Source organism: Sinocyclocheilus grahami, unplaced genomic scaffold (genome assembly GCF_001515645.1).
Source record: "Sinocyclocheilus grahami isolate Dianchi unplaced genomic scaffold, SAMN03320097.WGS_v1.1 scaffold1435.1, whole genome shotgun sequence".
NCBI classification, from domain to species: domain Eukaryota; kingdom Metazoa; phylum Chordata; class Actinopteri; order Cypriniformes; family Cyprinidae; genus Sinocyclocheilus; species Sinocyclocheilus grahami.
In genome coordinates, this window is record NW_015506614.1 from 257,737 (window position 1) to 270,966 (window position 13,230).

General features: G+C 31.8%; 1 protein-coding gene across 1 annotated transcript in view; it reads left to right on the forward strand.

The window, feature by feature from the left end:
• Positions 1 to 13,230, forward strand: part of LOC107570267 (solute carrier family 12 member 9-like) — a 58,893-nt gene that overhangs the window by 6,200 nt on the left and 39,463 nt on the right. Inside the window, exons 4-6 of the mRNA XM_016256477.1 lie at positions 842 to 1,147; positions 2,437 to 2,544; positions 3,792 to 3,903. Of these exons, the coding sequence (XP_016111963.1) occupies positions 842 to 1,147; positions 2,437 to 2,544; positions 3,792 to 3,903 (526 nt within the window). The remainder of the gene's footprint in view (positions 1 to 841; positions 1,148 to 2,436; positions 2,545 to 3,791; positions 3,904 to 13,230) is intronic.

Genomic DNA, 13,230 nt, shown 5'->3' on the forward strand with positions numbered 1-13,230 from the left:
AGTTTTAGTACTTCACCTTAAACTTATTATATAACAGCTAGCTGTCAAGGCAACATTTCTTAATTTTGTTTGATTTTTAAGTCTAAGTTTTTCATTTAATATTCATATCTTGATTAATTTCGGTTGTATTCTGCAGCGTTTAAAAAATATATATATTCTAGCATCAATGGCTATTAATTACAATTAAATAAATTAATAAAAATATGTATTTATTTATTTATGTTTATTTAATTTTTTGTTTAATTTCCAGCATCAGTGGTTATTAATTACAATTAAATAAAACATTACATTTTTTTATTTAGTATTTTCCAGCATCAACGGCTATTAATTGCAATTTAAAAAAAATAATAAAACATTTATTTCTGTATTTATTTATTTATTTAAATTATCTTCCAGCATCAATGGCTATTTATTTAAATTGAATAAAAGAATAAAACATTATATTTATATTTAATATACATTTTTAAATTTTTTAAATTTGTATTATTATTTTCCAGCATCAATGGCTATTAATTGCAATTAAATAAACATTGATTGATTGATTTATAATGTTTATTTAATTATAATTTAAAAAAATAGTTTTTGTTTAAATTAATAAAAAAGTGTGTTTGTTTGTTCATTTATTTACTTATTTATAATTGTCCAGCATCAATGATTATTAATTGCTGTTACATAAATGAATAAAATATTTGTTTGTTTTGTTTATTCATTAATTTAAAATTACAAATATTTTAAATGAGTAATTCATTTAAAAAATGAAAAATGACACTATTTCTGCTAGATTTATGTTTTGGATTTTAATGAGTATTTTAATGTTGGCTTGTGTTATTATTTCTCTCAGATGGCTTGTCGCTGTCTGGATCTCGGTACATGGTTCTGCCGACTGGTTACTGGTGGTCTCTGTTGTACGGCACGGTGATTCTGCTGCTGTGTGTGTTGGTGTGTCTAGTCGGGGCTCATATCTATGCTAAAGCCACCTTCCTCATCTTCATCATCGTCATAGTGGTTTTGGGGACCATCTTCATCAGTTTCTTCGTCGTGCCGTTTCAAACTGTCCAGCTGCCTGGCCACAGAAACGCCTCGCTCGGCCCGACGAGCGCAAACTTCACCGGCTTCAAATTAGACACGCTGATGGGAAACGTGCAAGGTGAGAGATTTTACAATGGGTTTTAATGTGTAACCAGCTTTCAGCGTTTTATATCATGTCTGATTAGAGAACAGAGAAATGGGACACACACACTTCTGTAAAAGACCAAAGGCCACTTCCTGAATGAAGAAATGGATGTATTAACTTGATATTAATTAACCAGCTTCATGAATAACCCAGCCGATTGTCACACATGTACAGTGCACGTTATGTAACTAAAGGCCGCTAGTTCTTTCAAACCTAAGAAGGTTTTTAGTAGCATGACATTAGATCAGCTGTTCTCATATTAGTGCCACTGTTAAAGTAGTGAAACTAAACACTGACACCACTTTATTTGAAGTGAAAAAAAAACATATTTGTTTTAAATTTTTTGTTATATTTTTAGCTTATCAAGACTGTGAGTTGGAGAAAAGCTGATGAATAAATCATATAAATGTGAAATTAAATTGAGTAAATTTAAAATAAATACAATTTTATAAAAAAAAAAAGCTTTGAAAATTAAATCAAATACTTACTAAAAAAGATAATCATTATATATATATAGTTGGGAGAAAAATATATATATGAGATATATAGTTGGGAGAAAAATATATATATATTTATAATTTTTTTAAGGTGTAGTTACATGTACTTCCTATATTACTAACAGTAAATTATGCATAATTACAAATAACTTAACCTAAACCAAACCTTAGCCTAAACAATAGTCACCTTTATTTGTATAGCGCTTTATACATTACTGATTGTGTCAAAGCAGCTTTACAGTGTTAAACAGGCAAATAGTTTGTCAATAATGTAAGTACATGTAGTAAGTACATGTAATTAATTAATATTATTAATTTTCGCATGAATTTATTTTAGTTAATTTTGCATTTTTCAGGTTGATAACATTAATGTTAACTTTTGATTTTAAAACACGTATTACTGAATGTTGTTGACATTAACATTTACTAAGATTAATAAGCGCTGTAGATGTATTGTTCATTGTTAGCTCATGCTTTCTCTTCCATGTCTCTTTTAACTCAAATTTACATTTATATATAATTATAATTATACAAAAAACACTTGTCATTCTCTGCATTTCTCCTCTTCTCTAGTTTGCTTCCTAATCTAGTTGTCTAATAAACCAGGCATTGTGTATTATAAATATTGTTGCTCTTCTACAGTTAGCTTTTGTTCCTATTTTGTAAGTGGCTTTGGATAAAAGTGTCTGCTAAATGCATACATGTAACTGTAATTATCATGACAGTTGATCTAGTGTGTGTGTGTATGTGTGTGTGTGTGTTTAGCTGACTACACAGTGGACTACACCACTGGAGTCATGATGTCCTTCGCCTCTGTTTTTGCGGTGATGTTTAACGGCTGCACTGGAATCATGGCTGGATCCAACATGTCTGGTGGGTGTTGAGTTTACTGGACTGTTTATTAGCTTTTTCTACTGTTTGTTAGACTGAGTTCTTGTGTACAGGTTAAGTGTGTTTAGGAGTGGATAATAGAGAGCAGCAGCGATGACTTGTCTTTTTTGAAAGCTACCATCACTCTGGTTCCCTCGACAAAAACCCAATAGGATTTTTCCATTGGCTTTTGGATTATTTCAGAAAATAAGCCTAAAGGTTTATAATATTTACACATTTTTGTTCATCACAATAATCTTCTAAGACTTCTATGCATTTTGAAGCTTAAATACAATCGGCAGAAGTAAAAAGCTAAACATAGGCTATAAATGAACTACACCACCACTGAGCTTTCCAAAACTCTCTCAGTCTTTATTTTAAATTTTTTCCCCTGAAAGTCATTATAAACTGTAAAAGCAACTGTTTGTTGTTTCATACTAGTGGAAATAAAACTCCAAAATACACTTTTAAGTGTTGTTTTCATTGCTCTTTATCTATTTACGTCTGTAGAATTCACTATACTTATCTTTAAAGAGTTTTTTCTCCACTTCAGCAGCACTTACAAACACCAAAACTTAGAGTTTTATTCCTCTCTATATTCTGAAGGATTTTATAGAAGGGTTTGTTCATATATCTTTCGCCTGGTTTTATTTTTGCACTTTATCTATTTGCTTCTGTCGATTTCAATTACAATACATATCTTTAAAGGTCGTTTTCACAAAATGAGTTTTTTCTCCACTTCAGTAATACTTACAAACACCAAAACTTAGAGTTTTATTCCTCTCTATATTCTGAAGGATTTTATAGAAGGGTTTGTTCATATATCATTCACAATGATTTATACAACAATTTATTCCTAAAAACATGGCGAAAATTCATTTTTTCTGTCTTTTGACAGTGTTTTTTGATTTAGGAAGTGATAAAAAGAGAAATCCAAAATCCCCTCAATAAAAACCTTTAACTCTAATATGTCAACAAAATCAATTTTGAACCTGGCTTTATCCAATGTTCAGATTTATTCTCTGGAGATGTACACAAATTAATGCATATTTAATTCAGATAATGCCTCATTGGTATATTTAAACATAACGTTTTAGAAAACCTGTAATACGAAACATGTTTGCATTTCTTAATACACTCAGTCATCTGGGGAAGTATGGTGAAGTATATTAGTTAATTTTTTAACCTATTTACCAGTAGTGTTGTGTTCCAAGGTAAAATGTATTGTCGTGTGTGTTTGTATGTTTAAGGTGATCTGAAGAACCCGAGCTACTCCATTCCTCGTGGAACCATCACAGCCGTCATCTTCACCTTCGTCATCTACAACCTGCTGAGTATAATGATCTCCTGCACATGTGACCGGTAATGTGTGTATATATATATATATATATATATGCACACACCCACACACATACTGGTTTCCATTTTTGTGGGGACATTCCATAGACATAATGGGTTTTATACTGTACAAACTGTATTTTCTATCCACTTATGCCGAGTTCACACTGCACGATTTTAGCCCGATTTTTTACTCGCCGACAGGTTTTGCGAAATCACCGACAAATGCCCGACATCGGAGGCAAATCGGTGCTCGTTCACGCGAGTGACAATCACACAGTGTGAATTATCAAAGACGCGATCTGAGGGAATCGCCGACACATCGCCGGCGCTCGTGAAATATTTGGCATGCTAAATATCTGGAGCTGTCGGCGATTCACAATCACGCTGTGTGAAATGAGTTCTGACTGAAAACTACATCGGCGATGACCTACAGCCAATGAGAGAACAAGATACAGGGCAGAGGGAAGTTCGGGGAGGAGTTATAGACCAGAATATCAGTATTTTAATAGATATATGAACAATTATATCATACAGAAACAAGCACAAACATTTGCTTGACCAGCCACAACATCAGCATAACAGTTACTGCAAAATTATTTACCTCAAACTCTCTTTGCAGAACACAATCCCTGTTCCCTGCATCTCCCTCCTGCATCATCTGTTTTTCTTTTTCTCCTTGTAGCTGGAAATCAGCTCACAGACAATTTGCGGGCTATACATATATATTTTTTTAATAATTACATTCTGGCTCGAGAACTCCGGTCTGACGCACGCGGGTTTTCGCGTTATTTCCTTATTTTCCACTTCTCGCGCGTGTTTTGTTGTGAAACGTAGTTTGCGGACCAAACAGAGTTGTTGGCGATTCTTCCTATCGTGAAGTCATGCCGTGTGTAACCTCCTGTCGCCGATCCATCGTCACATACACACACACACAAAAACAAACACAAACACACACAAACACACACTCACAGAATGATGCCGACAGATGAAATAATGAAAGTGAAAGTTAAACTGCTGAAACCTCAGGAAGTTTTTGGCACAAAGCTAATGGGGATTGCAAAGACTTGAACGGATCTGAAAGCTGGATCATGTGTGTGTGTGTGTTTAAGCAGAAGTGTGATTGAGGTCACATGACATTCCTGGAATTTCCAACAGAAATAATTCAAACTGCATTCAATTAAATTCAATTGAATGCAATTCAGTTTGAATACACATGTTTGTAGGTTCCAAAGGGTGTTAGTTTTTGTGCTTGCTTGTTCTTTTTTGCCCACATTGGGGATGTTTTAAAATAAATGTTTGTGTTTTCTGTGTATAAGTTTTGTTTTGTTGTAATTGCGATGGCCAGAATTCTGGAAATGCCACATATGTCGTAAATGCAAGTTTGTGTTTTTAGTGGCCTCATGTGACGCCTGGATTACGTGTTCCTCACATGATGTGCATGAGGAAAGAGACCACAGTGTGTGTGTGTGTGTGAGAGAGAGAGAGAGAGAGTGTGTGTGCGTGTGTGAGAGAGAGAGAGAGAGAGAGTGTGTGTGTGTGTGAGAGACACTGGATGTTTATGAAACGAAAGGTTCTTCTGTTGAATGACAGAGAAAGATTTGAAATCGTCTAAAGTCTGATCTGATGTCCAGCTCTGTCTGTCTTACTCTGCTTTCTATTTTAAATGATTCACTTCTGCATTTAAATCGGTGTGATTTTAGCATCATCATACTATTATAGTTTTTTAAATATTTTTATTTTTATTTATATTATTACTTTTTTACTTCAGTTTTGAGTTATTTTAGTACATCAAATTAAACTAAATGAAATAAAATGTTGCTTTGGCGACTAGCTAATATACAGTGTTGGGAAGATTACTTTGGAAATGTAACAGGTTACAGATTACAAGTCACCCTACTTAAAATGTAATAAGTAGTGTAACTTTTCAATTACTTTATTAAAGTAATGTAACTGATTACATTTGATTACTTTTTGATTACTTTTCTAAATTTCTAATGTTTTCAACTATTAATCATTTTTAAACATGTAATCCCGGCAGGGTTAAATTTACAATATGTGCTCAACACTGATAACTGTCAGACTTTCGAAATAAATTAAGATTATAATAGTTCACTGCTGTGTGTGTGCACTTGGCTGGGTTAAATGCAGAGCACAAATTCCGAGTATGGGTCACCATACTTGGCCACACGTCACTTCACTTTCACTAAATTTGTTTATGTCTGGCTGCGCAAATCATTTTACTCCAGACTGCTTTCTGAATGAGGGACAATTCAAGGCAGGTTTTGTTAAAAAGTTAAAACTCAAGGATGGATCAGTACCCATTGTTCATCAGGAATCGGGAAAGGTCCTAGAGTCGGGATTCAAACACGGGACACCCGAAGCGCAGTGGCACTGTATGTCGGCACGCTGCCCGCAAGGCTATCAGTGCCAATACTCTTTTTATTTTTTATGATTCTTTGCGAATCACGTTTGCTCTTCCACAGAAGAGAGGGGCGGGGCAAAAAATATATATAAAAATATATATATATACTTAAACCCTATCGGATAAGCATGTTACAAACTTCTGAAACACTGCTGTTTCAATTTATGAAAGAACTCAATTAAATCTGTATGTGGGAGTGTGTGTGAAAAAATCAGATGTAACCCCCTTTGTAATCCTTAACATTTTCATAAGTAACTGTAATTTAATTACAAAGTTTTTCTTAGTAACTGTAACTGATTACAATTACTTTTATTTTGTAATTAAATTACGTAATTCCGTTACATGTAACTAGTTACTCCCCAACACTGCTAATATATATATATATATATATAAAATTTTGACATTAGCTTTCTTTCAAGTAACAATTTTTTTTCTTTTATTTTATGTCCCTGATTTAAATGCATTTTTCACTCTTAAAACGTTGCTGAAATTTACTATTATAGTTTTTTTAATATATTTTGAATTAGTTTTATTTAATTGAATTATTTCAGTTTCATTTATTTGACATTTTCATATGTTAACATTTTAGTAATTGTGTGTGTTTGTCGTTTTTATTAGTTTTTAGTTTTTTTAAGTGTATTTATGTATTATATATTCATATATATTATATTTTATATGTCTATATATATATTTTTTAAAGTTTTTGTTTTAGTACATCAATTTAAACTAAATGAGAAATGTTCTCATGGCAACTAGCTGAACTATTATAAGTTTAGGTTTTTTTAATATATATTTTATTTTATTTGATGCTTATTTTATTGCAAATAATCTTTGTGTTCTAATTTTAGTTAACAATAATAACCCTGATTTAAGCGCAGCTTTCACTCCTAAAACGTACTGCTTGTATGTGGTCTTTGGGACTTTTAATAGCCTGCTTTAAATACCATGAAGTCTGAAAAGCGCCAGTTTACTGTCTAAATCATCACATACAATCCTAAAACATGATTTTTAAGTGAGATCCCTAAAGCGGTTCAATCAATCTTGTCTGTAATGATTGATTTTGAAGAGCAGAGTTTATCTGTTTTGGGTAACAGAGAGATAGAGAAGGTTTAGGGTTTGATTAGAGGAATTAAATTACATCAGCATTAGAGATTAAAAATCATTTTTTGCCATTAAAGCCATCAATCAGCTTCTCATCACTGTCATTCAAAATGCGGAACACTGGTCGCCGTGGAGACCCTCTGCCCATCGCCATGACAACAGAGGAGGCGGGTGGTCCTACATTAAAGATTAATTCACCTAATCAAGTGAAAATAAGACATTTTGTGTCAGTGGAGGTGTATGCAGCGCTTTAGAGACCAGCAGATGGCAGTACGACATTAAAACGCCCGCAGCACATAAGGTGCTTATGATGAAAAAAAGAGGAATCAATGGAGAAATATTCAACAGTTTTAAAGGTCACATCTGGAGAAATCAAATTGTCCTTGATCTTTTGAAATAAAAGTGTTCATTGCATGATAAAAACATACAGTGAGTTGCAAAATGTCCTATGCAGAGGAAGAAAAGATGCTTTTTTTAAACAAAAAGTTAAATAGCAAAAATGACTTGTTCTGAACTTTTGCAACTTTCTGATGTTAGGCAGATGGACATAATCACATGTGCATGACTGTATGGAAGCTTATTTCTGCTACACAATAAAATAAATAAATAAAAAGGTAATTGCGACATTTAGCGTCACAATTCTGACATTTTATTACAATTCTGAATTTTTATCTTAATGATTTTTTTTCTCCCAAATTTGCAAGATTAAAACTCAGAATTGCGAAATACAAACTTGCAATTCTCCGAAGAAAATTCTGAATTGTGAAATAAAAAATTCCATGATTTTTCTCACAATAAAAAAAACAAAACTGAATTATAAGAGATATATATATATATATACTCAGAATTGAGATATATTGTCAAAAAAGAAGTCCAAACTGTGAGATATAAACTCTACAAATTCTCAGCAGACTAATCTGAATTGTGAGATGAGAGGTCGTGATACCTTTATTTGTTTTTAATTCTGTGGCAGAAATAACCTGCGATAGTTGTGTGATTAGACACAAACCCACAACTTATCGATTTTACTCCTTTTATGTTGACCAATCAGAACAGAGCTCATTTGCATACAGAATGACATGTGGAATGAGTCTTAAAGGTACAGTAGCAGAAACACGCTCTTCTATTACAGTAAATAGTCAAGTGTTTGTGGACGGCTGTGTGTGTGAGCTCATGATAATGATAAATTAATTTTATAAATGAATCAGCAGTGATTGGAAACCAGTTGCCGAGCCAAACGGTGTGTGTGTGTGTGTGTGTGTGTGTGTGTGTTTTGTATCAGACTGTCAGTCAGTTATAGTGTGTTCATTTATTCATTCAGTGTTTAATTGTATTAGTTTAAATCTGTCACTCATGCTTTGTGGCAGCGCTGTGAGAGAGAACCCCCTGAACATCTGTCTGTGTGTGCGAGTCCTGCTTCATCTGTGCTTCTGTGTCTCACTGCTGCACCTCTCGTTCTCCGTGTTTTCCAGGCTCTCTCACTCTTGATCGCATCTCTCTGAGAGCTGAGCACTTATTTAAAGGCAGATGCCATTTGCACTTTATACTGCGCCATTCAGAAGTTGAGGTCGGTGAGATGAGCTCACCAGTGCTGCATTTATTTGATCAAAAACACTGTAAAAATAGTGAAATATTATTAGAATCTAAAACAGCTGTTTTCTCTGTGAATCTCTGTTAAACTGTAATGTATGTCTGTGATGTGCAGCTGTATTTTCAGCATCATTACTCCAGTCTTCAGTGTCACATGATCTTCAGAAATCAGTATAATATGCTGATCTGCTGCTCCAGAAACATTTCTGATTATTATCAATGTTGAAAACATTCATATTTTTGTGGAAACTGTGATGCATTTTATTTTTCAGGATTCTTTGATGAACAGAAAGTTCAGAAGAACAGCGTTTATCTGAAATAGAAATCTTCTGTAACATTATAAATGTCTTTACTGTCACTTTTGATCAATTTAATGCATCCTTGGTGAATTAAAATATTAATTTATTAAAAAAAAGGAAAGTCTTGCTGACCCCAACCTTTTGAACGGTGCTGTAAACTTTGCAGAATCTGTAAAATATTAGTATTTTTATTTTTATTACTTCCTTGATTACGTTATTTCACGTAATAGATTGTATATAATATAATACAATTTATAGTATTTCTCGTTCTCCGTGTTTTCCAGTCTCTCTCACTCTTGATCGCATCTCTCTGAGAGCTGAGCACTTATTTAAAGGCAGATGCCATTTGCACTTTATACTGCGCCATTCAGAAGTTGAGGTCGGTGAGATGAGCTCACCAAGGCTGCATTTATTTGATCAAAAACACTGTAAAAATAGTGAAATATTATTAGAATCTAAAACAGCTGTTTTCTGTGTGAATCTCTGTTAAACTGTAATGTATTTCTGAGATGCGCAGCTGTATTTTCAGCATCATTCCTCCAGTCTTCAGTGTCACATGATCTTCAGAAATCAGTATAATATGCTGATCTGCTGCTCCAGAAACATTTCTGATTATTATCAATGTTGAAAACATTCATATTTTTGTGGAAACTGTGATGCATTTTATTTTTCAGGATTCTTTGATGAACAGAAAGTTCAGAAGAACAGCGTTTATCTGAAATAGAAATCTTCTGTAACATTATAAATGTCTTTACTGTCACTTTTGATCAATTTAATGCATCCTTGGTGAATTAAAATATTAATTTATTAAAAAAAAGGAAAGTCTTGCTGACCCCAACCTTTTGAACGGTGCTGTAAACTTTGCAGAATCTGTAAAATATTAGTATTTTTATTTTTATTACTTCCTTGATTACGTTATTTCACGTAATAGATTGTATATAATATAATACAATTTATAGTATTTTATAGTTTATAGGTTAAGACATGATGTTAGAATTAACCAATAATTTAATAATGATAATCTAATAATCTTTTTATTGGCAGATCCTGTGATTTATTTATTTATTTAAAACTATGATCTTGTTGAAAAACTAAAGCCACTAAGTTTGAGATTCTTCAGAAGGATCCGGATCAGATAAAACTATTATTCTCTTTTTTCTTTATTTGTTTATTTATATTTATATTTTTATGTTTTTTGCTTTCATGTTAATTTTAGTTAAAGTTTTAGTAATTTTATTGTGTGTTTTTGGTGGTTATTTTGATTAGTTTCTGTTGTTTTTGAATATGTCTATATTGATTTTATTAATTTTTGTCTTCAGTTTTTAGTTTTAATAAAATTATGTTTTTAGTTTTTTCTAAATAAAAATGGGAAATTTTGCCTTGGAAACTAACTCAAATAAAATACGTTTAATTTTATATACAGTATGCATGCATATATATATATATATATATATATATATGTCAATTAAAATTTATTTTATCAGGCATTATTAGTTGTGTTTAGATAACAATCTTTTAAAAATAAAATGTTGTTTTGGTTTTGGTTTTAGTCAACCATAATATCCGTGTTTGATGTTCAATGAGCCTTTAATTTAGTTTAGTGTGAATAAAGGCTCTTTTTAGACTGGATAAATGCATTTAGAGTTTGTGCATCAATAATCAATAAGTTTTATTTCCGAAAGATCGAGAAAAGTCCCCTTTAAAGTGCAGCACCTCGTGACGCTGAAGTGCTTCTCTGTGTAACCTGCTGATTGTTGGAGACGGAGGGCCTCGCTTTATTCTGACCGTAGCACTGAGCATGCCTGTAAAACAGCTCTGCTGTAAGTGTGTACTTGTTTTCATGTACTTGGGACTAACTGATCATGTAGCGCTGTTGTCTTCATTCCTATTGGTTGTGGACGTATCACATGCTCATTTGCATAAAGTTACACTTTTCTCATCTTCACATCTCGTTGCTTATGTCGCTGTAAATCAAAAACACATTGAAAATGAATGGCGTCTGTAAGGCTGCAGCTGCTAATTGATAAGTGGATAATGACTGAATAATCGTTAACAGTTAATCGGGTCTTTGCGTGGAGAAACATCAGTGGCATCGCTTTGCCGTCATGACAAGCTATTTTTTGCACATGCTGTAGTTATTACAGTGCCGTCTAAAATATCAGATTAATTAATTAATCAAGGAGATAACTGACCAGTGGTATTTTTGCTATACTATTACTTTTTGTCAAGATTTAGAATTAGATTTTTATATATTTTAAGCTTTAAATTAAATTTTTGTTTACATAGTATTTTTTTTTATATATATATTTATTTTTTCACATCTGTGGTTTTTATTAATTTATAATAAAAAAAAAATTATACATTTATAATAATATTAAATTTCATTATATTATGTTTTATTATAATATAATATTAAATTTATAATAATAAATTATAATAATTATTATATTTACTGTATTTATATTTATATCATTATTAATATAATAAATTATTTCAATTTATTTATTTAGTCATTTTAGTAATTCAAATTAAATTAAACAAAAATAATAAATGTTGCCTTGGCAACTAGCTGCAATAACATGTTAAATTTTTTAACATTTGATTCGATTTCAGTTATATTTTGTTTTATGTAAATGTTTTTTATGGTTTTATTTTTAGTTTAAAATAATAAACCTGCAAATGACAGTAATTGATAAAACAATTATCATAATATGTGTGAGAGGCTAACCTAAACGTTTGGTCAGTTTATCTCTAGAAGTTGCTGTCAGTGTGAACGTCTCTTAACTTTAATACAATAATAATAATACAATTGTATCTTGCCTAGTTCGTATTTTTTTCTATTGTGAAATTTTGACAATTAAATGCATTAATTCTCATTATTATAAAGAAAAAAAATGATGCGTTGTATTTAATTTTATTTAAAAATAATCATGGCAGCCTTTTATTTATGCGGTTTTTGTTAGTATTTGTTTTACTTCAATAATTCTCCAGGAGAAAAATGTCACAATACAAAAAACTAAGTACTAAAAATAGGCTTAATTTTCTTTGTTCTAAATTATTTCTGATTTTATATTTAATTTTATTGTTTTGTATTTTATGTAATTTTATTTTTTTATTGTATTTTTATTTAATTTATATATATACAGTGGGGAAAAAAAGTATTTAGTCAGCCACCAATTGTGCAAGTTCTCCCACTTAAAAAGATGAGAGAGGCCTGTAATTTTCATCATAGGTATACCTCGACTATGAGAGACAAAATGAGAAAAAAAATCCAGAAAATCACATTGTAAGATTTTTAAAGAATTTATTTGCAAATTATGGTGGAAAATAAGTATTTGGTCAATAACAAAATTTTCATCTCAATACTTTGTTATATACCCTTTGTATTAAATTAAATTATTTTATATTTTTATTATTATTATTATTATTATTATTATTATTTTAATTTAATTCTATTTTATGTGCTGTTTTTATGGGTGATTTAGCATGGTTCGAGTGTGAGTTTGTGATGTGATGAATGGATGTTTTCATAACTTTCTCTCTCTCTCAACTCTACAGCTGCTGTAAACTAGTTAACTAATGACTAACAGGCGGATTTGGTCAATTAAGCTCTGCTGAAGCTGTTCATTAGTCTGCCCTGTTTTTATTCAGTTTCGTTCCCGCCGCACAGATCAGTAATCTCTGCCCAGCTCCAGCGCGAGCCGATCGATGGCGAGGATGAACATGACATGTCTGTCTCTCGTTCTGTTTTTCTAATAGTTGTGTTTGTTAGCAGCTGTCAGTATTTACATTCATTCGGCTCCTGTCCGCAGAATGAATACCTCCATATAAAAGATATGTAGTGCACGGATGGACGGATGATTGACGTTTTCTATTTCATACAGACACTCTCACACTCACTCACTCACACAAACACACACACACACACACACACAC